The sequence below is a fragment of the Sitodiplosis mosellana genome, unplaced genomic scaffold (genome assembly GCF_009176505.1).
Source record: "Sitodiplosis mosellana isolate CC-2019 unplaced genomic scaffold, AAFC_SMos_1.0 Smas_scaffold_1, whole genome shotgun sequence".
NCBI classification, from domain to species: Eukaryota; Metazoa; Arthropoda; class Insecta; order Diptera; family Cecidomyiidae; genus Sitodiplosis; species Sitodiplosis mosellana.
Window position 1 is genome coordinate 11,688,557 of NW_022595244.1, and position 21,352 is coordinate 11,709,908.

At 36.5% G+C, this 21,352-nt stretch overlaps 3 protein-coding genes across 53 annotated transcripts in view; 1 reads left to right on the plus strand and 2 right to left on the minus strand.

Moving 5' to 3' along the window:
* LOC129572875 (1-phosphatidylinositol 4,5-bisphosphate phosphodiesterase) overlaps positions 1-9,048 on the minus strand; it is a 30,618-nt gene extending 21,570 nt beyond the window's left edge. The window contains exon 1 of one of the 2 annotated variants that reach the window (XM_055453028.1): positions 8,705-9,048. The gene's annotated coding sequence lies outside the window, so the exon portion shown is untranslated. The remainder of the gene's footprint in view (positions 1-8,704) is intronic. The other variant, XM_055453047.1, reaches the window with a different exon arrangement.
* LOC129572967 (calsyntenin-1) lies at positions 492-8,249 on the plus strand. The gene is made up of 2 exons (XM_055453090.1): positions 492-4,612; positions 8,176-8,249. Exon 1 carries the CDS (start codon positions 1,565-1,567, stop codon positions 4,529-4,531), a length of 2,967 nt encoding a protein of 988 aa, XP_055309065.1. The 5' UTR covers positions 492-1,564; the 3' UTR covers positions 4,532-4,612; positions 8,176-8,249.
* A 1,777-nt stretch (positions 9,049-10,825) lies between the features above and the next one.
* LOC129578397 (uncharacterized protein CG43867) overlaps positions 10,826-21,352 on the minus strand; it is a 31,355-nt gene continuing 20,828 nt past the window's right edge. For 12 of the 50 annotated variants that reach the window (XM_055466905.1, XM_055466914.1, XM_055466922.1 and 9 more), the window contains 14 exons: positions 19,854-20,212; positions 19,156-19,762; positions 18,829-19,075; positions 18,272-18,438; positions 18,041-18,203; positions 17,555-17,817; positions 17,199-17,481; positions 16,994-17,106; positions 16,711-16,920; positions 14,436-14,531; positions 13,809-13,921; positions 13,439-13,664; positions 12,385-13,355; positions 10,826-12,279 (listed from right to left, as the gene is read on the minus strand). In XM_055466905.1, coding sequence (XP_055322880.1) covers positions 12,078-12,279; positions 12,385-13,355; positions 13,439-13,664; positions 13,809-13,921; positions 14,436-14,531; positions 16,711-16,920; positions 16,994-17,106; positions 17,199-17,481; positions 17,555-17,817; positions 18,041-18,203; positions 18,272-18,438; positions 18,829-19,075; positions 19,156-19,762; positions 19,854-20,212 — 4,020 coding nt within the window. In that variant the 3' untranslated portion in view covers positions 10,826-12,077. The remainder of the gene's footprint in view (positions 12,280-12,384; positions 13,356-13,438; positions 13,665-13,808; positions 13,922-14,435; positions 14,532-16,710; positions 16,921-16,993; positions 17,107-17,198; positions 17,482-17,554; positions 17,818-18,040; positions 18,204-18,271; positions 18,439-18,828; positions 19,076-19,155; positions 19,763-19,853; positions 20,213-21,352) is intronic. The other 38 variants (XM_055467117.1, XM_055467068.1, XM_055467038.1 and 35 more) reach the window with 7 other exon arrangements.

Genomic DNA, 21,352 nt, shown 5'->3' on the forward strand with positions numbered 1-21,352 from the left:
ACTCATACGAACGAGTCTATTAAGCGACTGTCACACATCCACATCCACACTCATACAACGAAAGCGAATACTTCAAATTGTGTGTTGCACAAATAAATGCAGACAGTTGAATGAATCGAATGGGCTAAAAATAAAAGTAGACGAAATCAAAAGAAAAAAAACGGCTTGAAAAAAATGTTTTTAAAGATTTGGTATCGACAGAATTATTGAAATTTTTCTTGAAATTTGACGGTAAAATAGGGAAATCCACAAGGGATTTGAATACAGCCGTCGTATTGTATCTCCCACGCTTCGGTTCATGCATTGATACGGTCCTGTTTTTCTAGCATACACACATATGCACAGCGAAATTCCATTGACAACACCAAAGCACGCATCCAGCAACATACACGCACATGCATACACAGTACACTCATACAACCGCAGCCCACACCATTGGACAGTGCCAATGTATCGCACAGAGGCAGTGTGTCAGCTAGCGATGCATCATTGCTTCGATATTTCGATGTGAGCGCTCGAGTATATATGTCGATGTGCATTTTCTTTCCAAAAAATCACGTAATAACATATACCTGAGAGTAAGGTAGTAGCATTCTAAAGTTGACTCAGGATTAAAACGAACATATTTTCAATAGTAATTTCTACGAAAAATTCCATCGGAATTGGGAGCTTAAAATTGTTTATGTGGTTTATGATTGGAAAATTTGGTAAAAAATCCATAATAATCGATTCAATCGGCAAAATTTTGGAAATCAATGTGCAGTTGTTAGTGTCATAGAGCAAAAGAGTGAGAGCGAGCGAGAAAGAACGAGCGAGCCATTGGGAAAGAGCCACTATTAGCGACAGTGTGTTTTCTGTGTGTGATAAATCGATACATGGAGATACGCATAAATATGTGTATACCATCTCCATACTGAACATACCAACAGCGACACAACAGTGAGCGAGACAGAACGAACGAAGAAAGCAAACTCAACACACGTCCATCGTGTGGATAAAACAGAGACGAAACGATTCCGAAAAAAAGACAATTGACGTTTGCGCTCTGCAAGCAGATCCCGTAGTATATTTTCGAATGGCGATGAATGTCGTCGTATGAAAAAAGAATTCTTTTTTATACATACTCAAAAAGGAAAGTTGGTGATTAATCCGAAAATTATAACTTGCACGCGCAATAAAACGGACGGACATTAATTGTGCGTTTCCTTTTCGTCGACGACGATTTTGGTTTTTTTTTCTCCATTTTTTACAAACGTGAAAAATTGTTCGCGAATTTTGTTGTACACATAAAGAAATTTCCGCTCAGAACTGGAACTTGGCTGGAACAAAGGAAAAAAAAGGTGATTTTTCTTCACGCGTGTTTGGCAGAGTAGTGTTATGCGCTTTCGGGTCACATATCGCAAAACAATAACACAGCAGCAACCACAATAAGTCAAAAACCATTTTGGTCGTAGAGTACGAACAAGAGTTGAGTGAAAAAAAAATCCAAAGCGAAAAATTGAACAAGAAAACATTTGACAAAAAGAATATAGAAAAAAAAGAGCACAAATAAATCAGTGAAAAAATGGCGTCAGTATCGTCGTCATCGTCGTCGTTGTTAATTGAACGCAAATGTTTGAAAAGTCGATTATTTCCCACGACGCCAGCGATTTGGTGTGCAGTTATTTTGTTGCTGGCCATTACAAATGGCTGCCGCTCCATTAAATTTGAAGGTGAAAATTTTGGTAAAAATAAAGAACATATCCTGGAAGCATCATATCACGGATTAATCAAAGAGAATGAAACGTTTGTTGAATTGACGCCTGTAATTAAAGTGGACGAGACGCAAGTCTGTGATTTTCGTATCATCAAAAAAAGCAATCATGAAATACCGTTTGAAATTGAGTTGGTCGACAATTTGGCCGTGATCAAAGCAACAAAAACGCTCAACTGTGAAAAGCATATAATTTATCGCTTTGACATTGTGGCCATCCTGTGCGATGGCTCGCACTCAAACACAGCCAGTGTGCATGTTGCCGTGAGCGATATTAATGAATATTCGCCCGTGTTCTCGCAACCATCTTACGTAATTGAAGTGGATGAAGGACGTTTATACAAGGAGATTATTCGTGTTGAAGCCACTGACCGTGATTGCTCCCCGTTATTCGGTGACATCTGCAAGTATGAAATTCTGACGGGCGATTCGGTCGATCATCTGCCATTTTCCATCGATAAAGAGGGTATTATTCGCAACAATGCACCACTATCGCAAAAAGCATCACAAAACCACATTCTGTCAGTGGTTGCCTATGATTGTGCAATGAAACAATCGACTCCAGTTATGGTAAACATTCATGTGCGACGTGTGTGTGAGGCTCGCATCAATAATGTACCCGATCACATCAACTACACGACTAGCGTTTCGACTGGCGTCGAACTGTTTCCGAAAATTAATTTGGAATTGTGTCACTTGCAATGCCCCGACACAAACATTTTTATCCAATCAACTGTTCATTTGAAAACCAATCACATTTCGTACGGTTGTGACCGCGATGCAGATAAATGCTTCCAGCAAAATAATGTGGTCGATTTATTGCCCAAATTCAGCCAATGGACAAAAGATTTAACATACGATGAAGGAGGCTCAGACGCTGTATTCCATTTTGATGGCAACTCGGGTGCAATTGTACCGTCAAACACAATTTCGCATCATGATTTTGCCCTACGGCCATTCAGTATTAGTACGATTTTCCGGCATCACAGCATTGCCACTAACGATAAACACACAAAGGAGCACATTATTTGCAGTGCCGATGATCACAAAATGAACCGCCACCACATGGCGCTGTTCACAAGGAACTGTAGATTGATTTTGTTGTTGCGCAAAAATTTCAACGAGGGTGATTTGAACATTTTCAGTCCAGCCGAATGGAGATGGAAGATTCCAGAGGTGTGCGATAATGAATGGCATCATTATACTGTTAACGTCGATATTCCAAAAGTGGAATTGTACATAGATGGCCGGAAATTTGATGCTATTGTCGAGGATCGTCATAGCAATCCAGAGGTTATTGATGATTGGCCATTGCATGCTGCACATGGTGTTAACACAACATTGGCTATTGGCGCTTGCTATCAAGGCTCCGAAAATCGTTTGAAGCATGGTTTCAACGGTGACATTGCCGAAATTAAAGTGGCTTTACAATCGACACTCACAGAAGATGAAATCCGTTGTACAAACGAATGTGCTGAACATTTGGTCGTACCGTCCGAGCATCTATTGGAGCCAGCTCAACAAATCCAATCAAATGCCCAGCTCAGCGAAATCATCATTGAGGGCAATAATCAAACCAACGTTGAAAAACTCTTGCAAAATATTATGTACTTGAACTCAAAGGAGATTCCAACCATCGGCCGACGCAATATTGAAGTGAAAACCGTTGTTAGTTGCCCAGGTAAAAAAGCCATTCGCTTGCCCACCGTTGATACATATTTGATGGTGATGAAAGATGAAACCGTTGAAGAGCCATCTACATTGTCTCCAAGTGACATCCAAATGAATGCCATTCCAGACAGTGACAAAGCATTGACCAGCGAAGAGAAGCCACAGATTTTGATCACTGGCAAACAAAATCACTTAGTTTCGTATCAAGACATCAAAGAAGGTGTTCATATTTTGGCCAACGTCAATATTAATGTTATGAGCGGCGACCAATTGCTATCACAACTTCAGAAATTGGACTCATGTGTGGTGACTGTGTTCCCCAGCTTAAATCCCGATCACGAACAAATTGCCATACCAAAAATGGAGAATCTATCGTCAACGCTCGACATCAAGACAACCATCACAAAAGACGGCGTTGAAATGATTGGCTTCGATTCAATTGTCAATTATCAATCGGTATTACAATCGCTGGTGTACACCAACAAGAAACCAGCTTACTACTTGAATCGTGTGTTCAAATTGTCTTGTTCGCAAATGAATTCGCGATTCCATAGCGCCGAGTATACCATGACCATTACCGTGTTGCACCCAAAACAAATGGCAACGAGTGCACCGAAAGAGGCAACCAAGCAGCCAGTATCCGCTGCTGCTGCGGTCGCTTTTGAGCAATCATCGCATGATCCATACGTATTTGCTCATGCAATGATCCACAATCATGATGTTGAGGAGCCAGCCAGCCGCACGCATGACATCAACAACATGCGACCACACGGTTCACTTCAGTCCACTCTATTGATTGCCGTGATTGGCGTTATTTTCGTGATTTTCGTTTGTGGCATCATCATTGCACGCATCCGTTCCGGTGGCGATATGCGTAGCGAATCCGTACGCAAACATGACAAACATATTCCTGCCAAACTGAACACTGATCCACAACTTGACTGGGATGATTCAGCGCTCACCATTACAATCAATCCCATGCAAAATTGTAACGTGTCCGATGAAAGTTCGGAATCGGAAAATTCCGATTCGGAAGATGAGGAAATCACCACAAATGGACGATACCGAAATGTTAGTCAATTGGAATGGGATAATTCAACCATTTAAACATTCGACGGATCAATTACCACCAACACCACTACTAACCATCCAGTCGACTGAATATGATGGAATCCCAATATGCAGAAGGTAAAATTAAAAGCAACTAAATAACAAAACAACAACAAAATTAAATTAACACACAGACACATTTTCTTTGAATCTTTTTTGAAGTTTAAATGAAAAGAAAAATTCACTTTTTGTGCTACACGAATAATTCATCAAAACACAATATATATGTTATTATTATATATGGAGAAAAAAAGACATAAGAAAATGATTGATGATACACACAAGAAAATTGAAACATTTGAGAGGAAAAAAAACAATCCCATTCTTTTCAAAAATGCTAATTATTTGAAGAAAAAAAAATTTACAGCAAAATCAGCTATTCGACATTGGAATAATGTTCAATTAATCGATTGATTGAAATTGTGGAACAACAAAAAACTAAAAATTGATGAATTATACATATGTAATTGAGCGCTATTTTACAAGTATACATGCAAGTAGGAGAAGATGAACATGAACATGAGGGAAAAAATGAATGGAAAGAAAGCTAAGAGAAAAACAAATTATACATATACATAATTATATCTGTCCTGTTGTTTTCCGTCCTGGAGGCGTGAAAACCCAATATTAAATATACATATGTGAACAAAAAACGACTATTATTCCCCTTTTTTCTCGTCATTTTTGCTCGACGTTTTTTCTTCATTGGAATTTATTCATAAAAAAAAACACGATATTCATATGAATATAGTACATTTTTGAAAAATTTGATTTTTACATCATTCGTTTTAGTTTTTTTGACTAAAGCTAACAAAGAAAGAAACAAACAAACAAATGAAAAAAAAATTAACTAAATACATTAAATAATAATTAAATCATAAATGTAATTGTATTCTTGTGTACTTTAAATGAGATAAAAAAAAGAGAGAAATTACTATAGAGACAGAGCTCGAAAGCTGAAGCTGCAGAAGAAAATGCTATAATTTTCCATTGATAGATAAATTTAGTGTGTATGTGAAGAGAGGCAGGAGATTTGATGACGGCTTCATAAAGCTATAGCTAAGCATAAAATGAAATGTTTCGTGTCCATTTGAAAAAGCACATTTCCATATTAATGAGCTTTTACGTTCGTGTCAACGAGCACAAGTGATGCGCGCGCGAGACTTGACACATCCTCTCCGTGGATTCCTTTATTTAGGCGCATCATCATACAACCAGTATCATCTGGTTCGGTCAATTAAGTATGCAAAACTAAAGTTAATTAATTAAAAATTCAATTGTATATTTCACTTTTGAATTTATTCGCTTTACAATACTCTCTCAATGTTGCAAAGTTGATTTTCTCCATTCTCGTGGATTCGTTCGTTTTCGTTATTTTTAGACGTAAATTTCGGTTGCCATTTAGATAAGTTGTCACTTGTGATTTATATTTCGAATTCGTAGAATTTCCAAACTGTTTCATGGATATTTCGTGCGCGCACTCGGCACTCACTCGATTGGTAACTCAACACACAAGTCTCGCGTTCTAATTTTAGATGGACACGACAACACACACACAGCGAGAGAATGGAAATGCTAATATGAACAAGTTAATTGTAAGATTATAAGTATAATGAAGAACAACAATAAAAAAAACACTGAAAAGACACATTCAATCTCAATGGTACACACAAAAACAAGAAAACACACACACTCACAACAACAAAAAGAAATTCTAATAATTCTAAGCAAATTATTTGCAACAACAACAAAAAAATACAATGCAATGTTAAAAAAAATAGCGTAGAAAGAAGAAATATATATATATATTTTTGGTTCCTCTTTTTGTTGGATTGTGAAAATAAAAAATGAATAAAAAAAAATTACAAAAAAACATATGTGAGAAAAAGAACTCCCAGCAAAAAATACCTAAATATTTCATTTAGAATTTCAACATCAGCTCATTTGACGAACAAACAATATGCATGTTAATGAGTAAATGTGACAAAACACTTGTCTGTCCGAATCAATAATAATTCTCTTTCTTTGGATACACAGTCAATTTGATTTTTAACACAATTTGTCGTCGCATGTCCATCATTCGAATGAAAATGCAAACAAAACTCTTGTTACAATGAGCTCCAATAAAACAAAGCCGAAAAAAAATGAAAAACAAGCCAATAATAATCGTAACTAACAACTAACACGCAGTCGATCAACACTGTTAGGATCTCAATTATCACTATTTAATCACGACCGTTCAGCAGTTAACTCGCAAAAAACCCAACGCAAATTTTTTGCTTAAAGTTCACAAGTCCGAAATTTGAGCATGGTAACTGACGAAATTATTTGTTCGTTCGTTTTTTGAAATTGGATATGAATCAAGTTTTTTTGTTTTTTAATTTGTCGCAATCATTTTTGCATGAAACAGCATAGAATTTAACTGAACAAAAATAAACACTGTGGATTAAGTTGAAATACAATAAGAGGCACATACATAAACTGAGGGAAAAAATCAGACAGATAATGAAAATTGAATGAATTTTGCCATATACAATTTCACGACAAAAAAAATCACACACACAAAGCGAAATGCATGTTCACGCAATAAGCTGATGAGATCTTTTTGAGCTTATTGGACGATTTATAAATCCAGTTGAACGAGCGAATCATTCGAAAATCGGGCCCGTATCTCCGATGCAAAGACGGCACATATATACGTACAATCATGAATGATACAGAGTAAAATATTTAAAATGAAATTGCGCCTCATGCATAAATAAAATGGGGAATTAAACCATTTCCAAAATATGAATCCGCAGCGTTTTTTTTTTTTTTATTGTCACGAGAAAAGCAATTCTTTTTTTCTCTGCTGTCGTCTGTTTTGAATCGTTCGCTAAACCCTTTAATCACTGGAAAATGGTATAAAAAGTGTACAGAAAACGTGACATAATAAACCATCCAGAAATAAACAAAAAAAAAAACACACACACACAACAGCTATACAGAAAAAAAAACTATGAAGAACTCAAACGAATTTCTCGGCACCAGGCACAAAATATTTTTCATATATATATCAAAGCTAATTTAGAATAGATTGTGTATATAAAAAAATAACAGAGAGAGACGAACAAAAAATATGTACAACAAAAATTGTAGTGGAAAAATTCAACAGTGATAATATACTAGATGCGAAGAAGCACACAACACACCGCTTTCGGGTATTTCGTGCAACTTTTGCAGAGAGAATGAAGAACGACACATAGAGAGAGAGATGGGGAGACGAAGGATACATGCACGGTGAACAGAGTGAAGGAGTGAGAGCACGCCACACCATACTAAACGGGGGCAATGAGATAAGAAGTTCAAGTGGAATTTTGTGCTGTACAACGGTTACAAATGGCATCTTAGTCGCTCACACTTTCGAGCATCATTGCAAGAAGACTGTCTTTGTTGGTTCTTATTTTCCATTCAGGCCGCTTTCTATTAGAACTTTCCCTCTCTTCCTCTCTTGACAGCATCTTGACGCTTGTTCTGCCATATCGATCCATCTTTCCTCATTCTCTCTTGGGAGAGATTGCGAATTGCTATGTGAAAAATTAAATTGTTGTCGCTTTTTATACCATTTCCCTTATTTTGTGTTTTTTTTTGTTTTCTGCCAGCGCTACCCCACTCGATGTACTTACAGGAACAACAACAAAAAAATATAATAAATGAAAAATAATGAAAAAAAAAATATAAAACACATAAAAACAACCAAACACAATTTTCATACATTTTGCCATATAATTAAAATATATTTAACGAGCATTTACCATGTTAAGCTTATTAAAGAAAAAAAAACAACAACTGGACACAAACAAAAAGAAAATCGAACAACAAAAAATGTGAACAATTCAAATTTAGATGTTTAATGAACAAAACTGGAACAGAATTCATTCATTCAGCTATGTAAACGGATGTACTTAACTGTGTACATTGACAGGACAACTGATTAAACCCAATAAAGAGATCACATTAAATACAAAAAAAAAGTTTGCATCGTGTGTTTCATTTTCCGTTTTTTATTCAACTTCCTTTTTTTATTCGAGCATTTTTTGTTTCAGACCAACAAATCTGGCATTCAGATTTTAATCGGTTCGAGATAGCCAAACAATGCAGAGAAAAAAGTTTTTTTGAATTCATATTTACCTTGAATTTAATTAATTAATCCATTTAATCAACAAGAGATTGCAGACGACACGAATTCTTTTTCTGTCCCGTTTCACATGCACAACTGACAAACTAAAGCAAAGTTTCTGTTTAATTTGGAAATGAATGAAAAGTTTTAAGGTAGGTGAAAAAAACAACAACGACTAAGTATGAACTCTTTTTTTTTCGGGGTAAGTATAAACACAGCCGAATTTTTCGGCAACCAAAGAGACAAATGGAAAAATTGCCACAAATGAAACTGGTGTTACTTTCACAGTATCACACAAGCTGCTCGACTGACAACTCGATCAATTAGGGGAAAAACTCAAACCATGTCTAAATTTCACTAATTTAATTTACGCTCGTCCACAATACCGATGCTATTCAGATATCCATGTGTGCATGCCATGTGCCATTGTACTTATTTTTTTGAAAGCCATTTATTTTCCTTTTGCTATGCAGTCGAACCTCCATGAATCGGTCACCTTCATCACGGGCATGACCAATGAACCCACTGAGAATCGTACACACCATATTTTTTCCGTATGAAACCCTTTTTTTATTTTCTCCGTTTGATAAATTTAATTTCAAAATAGAAAAATGAATTTATTTCTTTGACTTTGTGAGTGAAAAAATATTTTTCACAAACATAAACCATAAAATGTGCTTCTGTTGTTTATTACAACAGATATGATTCACGCTAAATCACTACAGTCACACATCGCACACGATCACTTGTGTATTGGTGTTGCTGTCGCTTCGTTCGTCTTTCTTGTTAGAGTGAGATATCTATATATGAAAGTAACAGCTAGCTGCCGCGCTCAAACACACACACTAGCTGGCCTTCTAGATTTTTCATTTTGGCTGATTCTTATAATTCGCAAGGCGACGAATTCACAAAGAAAAGTATATTAGCATTGCGGCTTCCATATATATTCGGGGAGTGAGTTGCTCAGTAATAATAATACCATTATAGAACTTGGTTCTACGTCGTGTCAGTGGCTGCTGAAAAGTCGAAAGAGACTATTCTTGCAGCATAGGGCGCACACTATTCGGCGTTCCGTTCGCAAGAACTGGAGTGCTTTGAATCGGTCACCATTTAAATTTTTTTTCATGGCCAACAAGTTGTCCGATGTTGCCTGTTACTGGCACGCTACTTTTCAAATGAAAAATGATACTTTACGAGTGCTGAACTGGAAAAAAAGGAACGAAACAGAACAAAAAAAATTACGATAAGACCGAACAACAACAAAAAAATGGAAAAACTAAATGGGATGCATTACTAGTGCTTCATCTCTCTCTCTCTCTCTGTGTTGGAATCCGCAGAGCGCGCCGTGTGATTTTTCAACCAGTGGCTGCTATTTTTTTCCGTTTGAAAGAGAGAATCTGCTTTGTTGTAAAAAAAAAATGTACTCTGAAGCCAAAATCCCCATTCTGAATTCCGTACGATGACGACATACGCATAGACTCAGTGCTTTTTAAATTCGTAAAAAAAATGCGAAAAGTGTTTTCAGCGCATTCTCCTTAAAACAATGGCAATAAAACGCAAAGTTTCCAACTTAACCGTAAAGTTGCGTCGAAACTTTTTCGTCATTACAACGGTAATTTGTTTAGTGAACAATGTGCGCCCATTCGATATACCACCAACAACACTGCCGTCGTTTTTCCACTCAAACGAATAGAATGCAGAGAATAGAACGAAGAGAGAGAAAAAACGAGTAAAAAAGTTTAAAAGTTTCCCTATCATGCAGTCTCATGAGTTTTTCTTCTTTTTGGTCTGCAACTTACCTTATACAGCTGTGCATTGAGGTTCCTCCAAATAAAAGTGATATGAATGACCAATGATGACGGTAAAGACGCATTTCGTGTTTTCATTTACTTCATTCTTGTCTCGATCATCCCATGTGATGGTAATGGTAATGGAGCCGGTATGGAGGATTTCAGGTAGCAAATCCGTACGTTTAAACAATCGCAAACAACTCGACAAAAATTCACGTTCCTCTTTGCTTGTTAAAAACTTACTTGATATTGCGCTGACACAAGTCTCATTTTAAATCTGTCGAATGATACGACACCGACAAAAAACCACTTCGAAATTCAAACAACCAAAGTTCAATACGATTTTTTTTTCTCAAATTTCCGTTTTATTTCTGGGATGTTAAGTGAAACAAAAAGAAAAACTTTACAATTGCCTGCTGTCACATTAAATGTTCTTTTATCGTATCATAAAAAAGGACAAACTAGAAAGGAAGTCGTGTTCGTTTTAAATGCATCTAAATACAATTACATGTAGTTCCTTGTTCTCACTTAATAGTATCTGTTTTTTTATTTATCTACGATAAATAAAATGGGAAAGTTCTTGTCGTTTTTGCTACTCTCTCAAAAACATTTTTGACCAGTACTTCAAATATATATATATCAAATTAATTTGCAAATCTACTGCAAATAGGTTCCAAATAAAATATAGAAGAAAAAAAAAGTGTTATAATTCTTAAAAAGTACAAATAAATAGAGTTGTGTTTTTTTTTATCCAGTTGTTGTTGTGCTATTGCAAACCAATTCAATCGTATGTTTCAACAAATTTAAATATCTCTATAAATCGACTAACAGCCGAAATGTACAAAATCTTCTTCACATCTATAATAATTTATTTCATCGCTTAATAAATAAATCGGTTGTTTTCTGCTTTGTTTTTCTTAGCAATGTTCATATCCTACACGGTTGTATGGATACAAAGTTGTTTTGGTGTCGTCAATAAAATGTCTATGGTCTTTTTGCAGTTCGTTTTTTTTTCTTGTGTGTGTTTGTCTGTTTTTCACTGCGCGTAATCAGTACATCAGTATATAAATAGATGAATTCGATAATTTAGATAATAGGTAATAATACAATAGTAATAGCTGCAAAGAGAAAAACGGTATATTTTCTTCTCTTCGGTTTGTGGTTGTTTTTTGTTGTTGTTGTTGTTGTTGTTGAGTGTAAATATGTTTGCCCCTAAATTGTATACGTCTTACATAGCTAGTTATTATTCATCATCATCATCAAATATATATCACTAAAAATGCTATATAGTGTCTCACGAATTGGTTACTAAACGCACTACCTCTCGTCATCATCATACCTTTGCTACTACATTTCATTCGTATAAATACTAAAATATTTTGTTGCTTTCGGTCAATCAATTTGTTTGTTTTTCGTTTCTTTTCTCGACTTCGTATTCGCTTTCGAATAGAAAGAAAGTCTCCATTTGAGTATTTATTTTTGGTTATATTTTATTAATCACCATAATTATCATTTGGCTAATTGATGGTATGCGTTTGGATGTGGGATTTATGTGTGTGTATGGGTTTGTGTGATGTTTCGACATTCAAATGACTTATTTTATGCGTTGATGATCCGGTGTACTTTTCAAAATGTCAGGCTGTTGATGTTGATGTCCAGCACTGCTGTTCGTACTGGCGCTGCCAATTGTTCCGGTTCCGTGTGATGAGTTCAGTGTGTGCGTATGTGATGTATGCATTACATGAGAGTTGAGAGTATTGTGAGCGGTGGTGCAAGCCGATGGAAGTGGTCGTGATCTAATGAATGACAAGAAAACACCAATTAGAAAACGAAACAAATCAATAGGAATAAATAATAGAGAATAGTCGGAAAAAAATGCGTCGAAAAACTTGTATGTTTACCTAATACTACGATGGCTTCCGTTTCGAGTGAGCGTATTCATTTGTGGTGTGCCCGGGCATGTGTGGCCCAATGCGTTCATGTAGTCAGCAATCAGCAGAGTGATTTCAAGGATTTTCGGTTTGCTCATTGCGAACAGTAATTTTTGATCCGAATGTGGAAGAGTGTCTTCGGAACCGACAACTATCATGAAATCATCGAGACAGCCACCGAATGTCATCACAGAACTGTATGGGTATCTAGCTAATGGTGCCATAGTTGATAACTCAAGCACATTCAAACTGTCTTCTGACACCGCCAACCAGGCAATGGCTTGATCCGAATGTCGTGGTTTTGCCTGGAACAGTGTAGCACCGAAAAATGGCCACTTTCGACAGCACGTTAAATAAATGCGAACACAATCAATTGTGGTACGCCCTTTGAGCAAAAGCCATTTCGAAATGATTTTCTCCTGTAACTGCTTCATTTCGTCCGATGACAATCCATCTCGATAACGATACGGATAGAATTTGTCGATTACTTGCAACGAAATCGATGTGGTCATGCGATTCTTATCGGTTACATAGTCACCCATGTCGATTTGTGACATTAGCGATGCCAACTCCAATGCTAAATCTTTTGTAAGTGGAAATCGTCCTTGAATCACTTGCTGATTTATTTGATAACACAATAGAATTTTCTCTTTGTCCGTTTCTTGCTTCGCCGAATGTTTCCAATACAAACGATTTTTGTATGTCAATTGAATGACTCGGGAATTTTCAAATTTACCCATGCCTTTTTCACGCAGAGCAGTTTCCCATTTTGAAATGACATCACACAGTTTGGCCAATGGATCGAGATAATGCTCGAGGTCCTTTTCAATTGGATCATCACTAAACAAAGAGAATCCATTGCTTGAATCACGACAACCTATTTCAAGTGCCAACGTCGTCTGAAATTCCTCGATAGTGGTGGACCCATCAAATGAAACCACCTGAAAAAGAATACAGAAAAAACGTCGGAATTTTATTTCAATTTTCTATTCATATGCATATTATCGCCCCTTCAAATACATACATGATAGCTGCCATTCATCATGTGAACAGGAATTGCATGCGGCAATGAGTGATGGTACGGATTTTTCAGCAGAATTGATAGCACTTCCATGCGAGATGGCTTCGTTTCTCGGCCACCATTTTTTATTGTGCGTTCCAATGCACGTTGACAATATGCAGCATATTTTCCGCATTCCGATTTCGAGTCAGCATTTCGTGATAAATGCAATTTTAAATACCACAGCAAACTATAGATGTTTCATAGTTATTTTAGAGGAGAGAAAAAAACGTTAATCGTCAGCAAAATTCGCAACAAAAAAATGTCACATGCATTTTATGTAAAATTCTAAATTGAATTTCATTGCATTTTGTTCCACGCAACGTCAACCTACCGATTGTTTTTTGGTACAAATAATGAAACGGCCAATGCAAGCAATTGCCAGCCTTGCAAAAAGGTGAAAGACGGTGGATTTGATTTGCAATCGAGTGGCGGTATGGGTAATGCCTAAATTGTTGAGAAATGTGTATACAAAAATTAACAGACTTTTCTAGGGTAATAAAAGTGAAAAAAATAAATTAGTTTATCGTTCTTGTATCGAAGCGTATATGATGTGCTCAAATTGAACGTTATCATGCGATTTCTCAACAAGACCCTGTTTCTTTTTGTCTATCTACTTTTTCGGGTTATATTAGTCAAAGTTTTAATCAGTTTTTAATTTATGATTGATTAGTGTAGTGTATATGGTTGTGGACGATAAGAAAACGGAACAAATTTTTGTTTTTAACAATTCAATTAATTTCAAACAAACAACAAATCAAATCAAGCGAAGTTTTGTCAAAACAGAAAAAATGCGGTCACAATGAAAATCAAATAAAATCCCAGCGAAAAAATAAATAGCAAATCAAATTGTATTTGTATATTGGTGTATCGTCAAAATGAAATAGTACGTTTGGTATTCTTTTTCTCTATTTGCCACGTAAGAAGAGCGACGGTAAAATTGTAGTACGTCTCTTCCTACCTGAATCGACGATGTTGGAGAGCTGCCATTGGTTTGCGATGCACCTTGTAGGGTGTCACAGGTAAACAGGCTTTGCGTTGCACACAATAACAATTGCTAAACGAAAGATGGGAAGAAATATATTATAAACGGAATGCGCCAATGAAACACAACCAGAAAAAATGAAGTCGGTTTGATCGGCAAGTGTCGCTTGATCTCGTTTTGTGTTTTTCCTTTAGAATATATATATTCACAACAAAAATATCAAAACTTTTAATTGATTTACTGCGATGTGATTTTATGGGATATGACGATAGTGTGTGTTTGTGTGTGTATATATATGATGTGGTGATGATTGTTCGGTATGCATGAGAATGACAGATAATTGTTTTTCTCTTTATTTATAAACACAGATTTTGTATCTATTGAGTGATTCGTTTGATGTGATCTAAAAACAGAAAGTGCACATTTTACTTCCACACTCACTCGTTCCCATCTCGTACGTTCCAAAGAACACTGAAAATTTCATTCAATGTGTTAAACGTTCTACTAAAACTCTATTTAAATATTGAAAATAGAAATGAACAATCGACTCTCACTAATTGAGCTATTTCCATGACGGCTAAATTCAATGAAAACTAGTTCAATTCTATCTACGCTAAAACATTGGCTTCAAGTGCAAATGTTTTTCTCGTGTTTGTTCTCTTTTTCTGCTAGGTCATTCATAAAAAATTGAGCACGACGGTAATAATGCATTAAATTGAGTCAACAGATTTCAGTGGTAACGATTTTTTCAAAAATTTAATTGAATTAAATTTCCATGTCCAATGCGAGCCGCATTTCAAACCATTTTTCAATCACTACGAAATAAATAGTATAACATTGAAACTGGTAAATATGTAGGAGACAGCGTCGAAAAAAAATGAGTGTCGAAAATCATAATTGAATGAGAAAGATGAAAATAGTGTGAGTTTTTTTTCGGTTCGTTCGGATGGATGACGATGTTTGTGGCAGAAGGAAACCATATAAACCGTCAAAACGTGATTAAAAGAGTGTGCGCGTGATGACAGACTCATCTACTATATCACATCTAGCAGCGAAAAAAAACAACGTGTATAAAACTATTTCGATGAGTTTTCCTCCGATGCAATCGAAGTGGCGCAAAAAACAACAACAACAACTACATAAGATTGAAGAAAAACAAGAGATAGAAAACGAGAGAGAAAAATAAATGAAATCTCTTAAATTCCGAGATGACTTTGAGAGAACAAAAACAAAAATACCATGGCCAAGAAGAAAAGTTGTAATACGGTCAATGTACAACGTCCAGCATTCCGTTTATATACATTTTTCGCACATAGAATTTTCAACAACATAAAATCTAGAAGAAGAAAAAAACACCCGTCGCTCAATCCAATTTGATCGTATTTTGTATGTACAGTTTCGCTGTGTGGAATACTCATGCGAATCCTATAATTTTTTTTCCACCAGTTTAGTAATGTGCGAAAATAAACAACGAATACACAATTCATTCGTTCGAAATAGAGAGGATGGAGAGAAGAAAAAAAATTGAAGAAGAAGAAGAAGAAAAAGAAATGAAACAAAACGAAAAAGATCAGAATGAAAAGCATGCAATCTAATCTTAAAAGCCACTACTTGCATTAAATGCTCTCAACTATTGCAATAAAGGGCAAAAACCCAGATTTAAGTATAAACGAATCTACAATTGCTACAAACAGACAGAGAATGGCGAAAGATAAAATTGTGTGGTGAAAAGTAATGCGAGTGCAACGTGATTAAATGTCTGTGTTTTATGAAAAAATTGAGATGGAATGAAATGGTGCGATGGTGGTGGTGTGAAGCGAAAATTCGATTAGCAAGCTTAAGCGTTTTTCGCAAACCAAAATTAAAAAATGAAAAAAGAAAAAAAACAAACAGATTTTCCACTCGAACGTCCCACCCGATTGAATCGACATGGCTTCTACTGTTCTTCATGAAACAGGGACAATAGTCTCTTGGTGAAGTATGGAGGCTATAATCTCAAGCACATGACGATTAAATTGAGGGTCATTTGAGTGAAAATATGGAAATTCTCTTTTTGATGTTCTTTTCTTTTAAAGATTCGCCATTTCTCTTCTGAATGGACACGATGAAGAAGATGATGACGGTGATAATGAGAACATGTTGCAACTTATATGGTCAACTAACTTAAATTCCAAAATCAGTTGATTGAAGCACAAAACAAAACAAAACAAAACAACAGAAAATGATAAAAAGCTTTTGCCGCCGAACTTACGCGCGTTTGCTTGCCCAGTTTCTTGTTTACCTGGACCCCGGCTCCTAATTTTTGGCTTGTGTGATGACTAGTTTGTTTTGCCAATATGCAAATCAATTCAGCCTGCAGTTCGGCCATATCCAAGCATTGCTGCAATGCGTTTTGCGCCAAAACAACATGATAATCGATGCCTGGCTGATTCACAGCGACTGACATGAAAAGTTGGCAACTCTGTAACAAACCATGTGAAAATTTTTGTCAGCATTTTTGTTTGTTTTGAAAAATTCAATGTGAGAAACTTTACCTTAAACAATTTAATAGCTTCACTTTGCAGCATCTCCGAGTGTAGCGACGACAATGGTGATGTGATTGGCTCCTTCGTGTGCAAAAGTATTGGATGTCGCCACATTACACAAGCTAATAAAAAAAATGAATACAAGGACAGTGTTCCAACACATTGTTCAAAATTTATTTTGTTGTTATTATTCTTCACGAACGAATCGACTCACTTGCATCGCCATCGGTTTCCATGAGTTTTTGCACCAATTGCTCGTATTGTGTTCCCGAACTCGGTCCTCCACCCGACACAACCGTCAAATGATACAACCAATTGTCACGTTCTTTTTTGCCAGGCAAAATCAAATAAGTTGGCCCTTGATGCGCTGGATAAATGGCAATGGTTAAATGTGCTTGGCTTTGGCTCAAATCTTCACGTTCCTCTGAATCCGAATCCGATACGTGCTCGACCTCCTCAACACGTGCATCACGCATATTTATTTGACCCAATGGATTCTGTACACACAAGCAATACTTTATTATTCATCGGCATTCAAATTGCAAACAGTAGACCAAAATGAGAAATTACCGTTTCACCAGGTGCTTTGAAGTACAGGAACATTTTGCCCAATAAAACGCACCAGCATTTCTTTGCATGGCCATTTTTCACTTTGGTTACCCATCCCTGAACGGTCGCCTTTTGATCGTCTCGACTCAACAGTAATTTGGTGGCGTTTCGTCGTTGAACATTTTGCAAGACACGAATCCAATCATCCATTGTTGCTATGGAATCGGCGGTAAGGTAATAGACCTTTTTGCCGGTGTTTATCTCAAATGTTGATGCTCCGTCGGCTTTGGTGATTCGAAAAACATACAGTTGATTTTTTATACATTCGTTTAATTAAGTTCCCACAAAATGTGTGCAATCAAATGGCAATAAACAAAAGAAATCTATTACGTTAATTAAAAAAAAGTTTTGATATCTTTGCTGTGAACATATTTCAAACAACACATTATAAATGCGACATCATCGTGACGAACAATGTATAATAAATAGAAATGAATTCATTCGAACCTCTTCCTTTAATCATCGATGTTTCGTCAAGTAAAATTTGACCTTGTGGCTTGCGGTTCTCATCATGTTGACTCTTCCAGTACGTTAACGTTCCATTCTTCAAGACGAACCATCGTTTGCGCCATGTCTTCAATTTGCCACCCAACTTTGACAGATGGCCCGACTGAAATTAAAATTAAATGTAACGTTTAAACAACAATCAATTCTTCGTATTTGCTTAAAAACATTTACCTTTTCCAAGGATTCCATTTTCTTGTTCGGTGAATCAACGTATGAGCTACGCATCAAAATCGACGGAAGTGATGCGTCCATATACGTTGAATCAGCTTGCGATAACGCGTCTGGTGGTATCGCATAGTCCTCCGACATGCCTGATTCAAATGAAGTGTCTGAAATTACTATTGGCGTGTGTGGGTGTTTTTTTGTGTGTGGTTTTTGGTATGGGGTGGGTTTTCAGTTTCATGTGAGTGAGTGGAGTGAGAGTGGAGTTGGTTTGTATTATGTTTGACAAGCAATAAACAAAAAACACGAAAGAGAAAAAGGAAAAAAAGAACAAACAAATGGTATTCGGTTAGAATTTAACACAAAATCATGCCAATTATTCAAATAGGTGGACGAAAGTATCGCATTGATCAAATAAAAATTGATGACAACATTTAAATTCGATGGAATGAATGGTATTATAGATGTTAAGATTGAAATATCAAACAGTTATTATTACGAATCGGCCGTTTTTCAGTTTATGCAAGCGATTTTCAGATAATAAATGATAAAGCATTCATTCGAACCTCTTCCTTTAATCTTTGGACTATCGCATTCAATGCGTTTGGCTGGGCTAAGACTAGACGATGTTTTTGCGCTCTTCGACGGGCTTGACGCCGAACCCGAAGTATTGCTTTCAGTATTGTCGGTACTTGAAGAATTGTGCGAATTGATTGTGGACGCTGTACATGTTGCCAATGCCACATGATCCTCACCATCGCTGGAATCATCACTGGAATCACTAAATGGCATCGTTCTTATTTGAGATGCTCGCTACAATGAGATGGATGAATAAAAAAAAATCGTCAAATTAGTCTGTTTTCGCTGCTATTTTTTTTGCAGATGATGCTTACTCCTTTAACAGTTGCATAAACGGGTACATTAATATCACAATAGCCACCGGAAGCAGTTCGTTGTGCTCGATTCCCTTCGGTCGAATCGTCAAGCGTATTCGATGTTTCACGGTTTGAATTTTCGCCGCTCGTTAAGCCATCGTTGGCAACTTGATAGATTTTCGCTTCCCAAGATGGGAATCTGTGTAATGGTGGCGTTGGTGCCCTTGGTGCATTCCCTACATCGGATGTAAATGTGTTCGATATATCGCTCGATGGACCCGAATCCTTTAGCCAAATGGGCTGCTTCTCTCGCGATGGTGTATAAATCTCTGCATAATCATGTGATGGATCTGCGTTTGCATCTTTGCCTGCAAACGGTTTCTTTGTGATGGAAATTAGGTTGAGCTCATCGACGGCAGCCGCCAAATCACGCGATAATTCTTGTGGCTCCATTGATAAATTACGCCGATGATTCAATGCCAACGGAACACGTCGAATCGGCGGATCAAGTGATTCACTACGTCGTCTACTGCTTCGATCGTTGTATTCGCGTACGTCTAAACTTAAACTATTCCGCACCGGTTGCTGTATACTATTTCGACTACTTTGACTCGCCAGATGATTTCTACATGATGGGAAAAATGCAAATTCAATGTTAGATCAATTGTTTTGTTCGTGAATTTCTCTTTTTTTCTAAATCTTTTTCACACTTTTACCTTAACAGTGTCAGTTGTTGATTGCATTTGACGTTTTGTTCGCGCAGCAATTGATTTTGTTGCTCGAGTTCGCGCAGTTTATTTGTAACCCACTCTTTGATTTTAGCTGCTTTGGCTTCGACTTGTTGTGCGTCTTTCAAACGTAATAATCGCTGTTGTTCCACCTGATATTCAAGTTGTGAGATTTCTTTTTCGACTGGAAGATTTATTGCTGAGGTCGCAGCACCAGTAGCACCACCAGCAGCTGTAGCACTAGTGGCAGCCGCAGACGTTAAACTATTTTTGGTACGACTTTTACTCGGTGACACGTTGTTTGCTTGCGATGGCCGATCACCTAGCCTTTGTTCCATGACCCGAACCTATTCAATTAGCAAATTGAAAATGGCGATAATTAGATTTCATTTCGAGATTAACGTCGATTAAATCAGTTTTATGTGTGGCAATTTATAAATGCTTATTTGGTGTTAACTTCCTACACTGAGTTCGAAAATTCAGGGAAAAAAAAACTAAGGCTAACAATGAAAATTCAATCGCTGAAATGTATTTCATTTCATACAATAGAAAAAAAGAAGCACGTCGATTGTTCTGGAAAATTATCATGTTCCATCGAGTAAACCAATTTCATTTGATTGACATACGTGCATGAAATGTTAACTACTCGAAAATTGAGCTCAATTCAATCGAAGTAAATCTGTTTACGTTGCAATTGATTGGAAATTTCACATAATTGAAATTGACATTATTAATGCAATGCATTATCGGTCTGTATGGAATACGAGGTTTTCATCCTCTTCCATTTTCAATTATGATTGACGTTTACTGACGAAAGTAAACATTTATTTTTTCTTCAAAGTTTACTAAATACTCTCATCGGTTGGTTCTTAGGTTGAGCAAACAAATGGAACCATTACACTTCATTTGGTTGTTTCTTTTCTGCTGTTGTTGTTGTTGAGCAAACAGAATAACTACAAAAAAACTGCTACTGTCGGTTGTTCGGCTGGTTACATGTTGCTTTCATGCGCAACATGATTTATAAACGACAGAAGAAAAAAACGCTCAAACTCAAAGCAACAGAGAGAAAAAAGAATGCTTGGAATAATGGTACTTTACATGAAAAAGGCTGCTTTTTTTTTTGTGATGAAAGTAATTTAAAGACGTACGAACAACAAAAACACGGCCGCAGCGACAACAACAAAAAAATCGATAATACTATGGCTTTAACATGGGAACCACACGCACATTTTGACTAAATATATCTGGTCTATGGCAAAATGCGATACGGCGAAAAAAAGACCCCAATTGAATTCATGAATCGAAGAAACAACAACAACAACAGCCGATTGAAATGCGTTAGTACTGAAGCACTCATTCTCTGTTACACGCACACATATACAGTTCACATACACACATGCAAGTGGCACGAGAAAGAGAGTTCGTGCATAGTTAGCAGCAACCCTCTTTTTATCAAAAAGAATTAAATGGTTTGTCCTGTTTTTGCA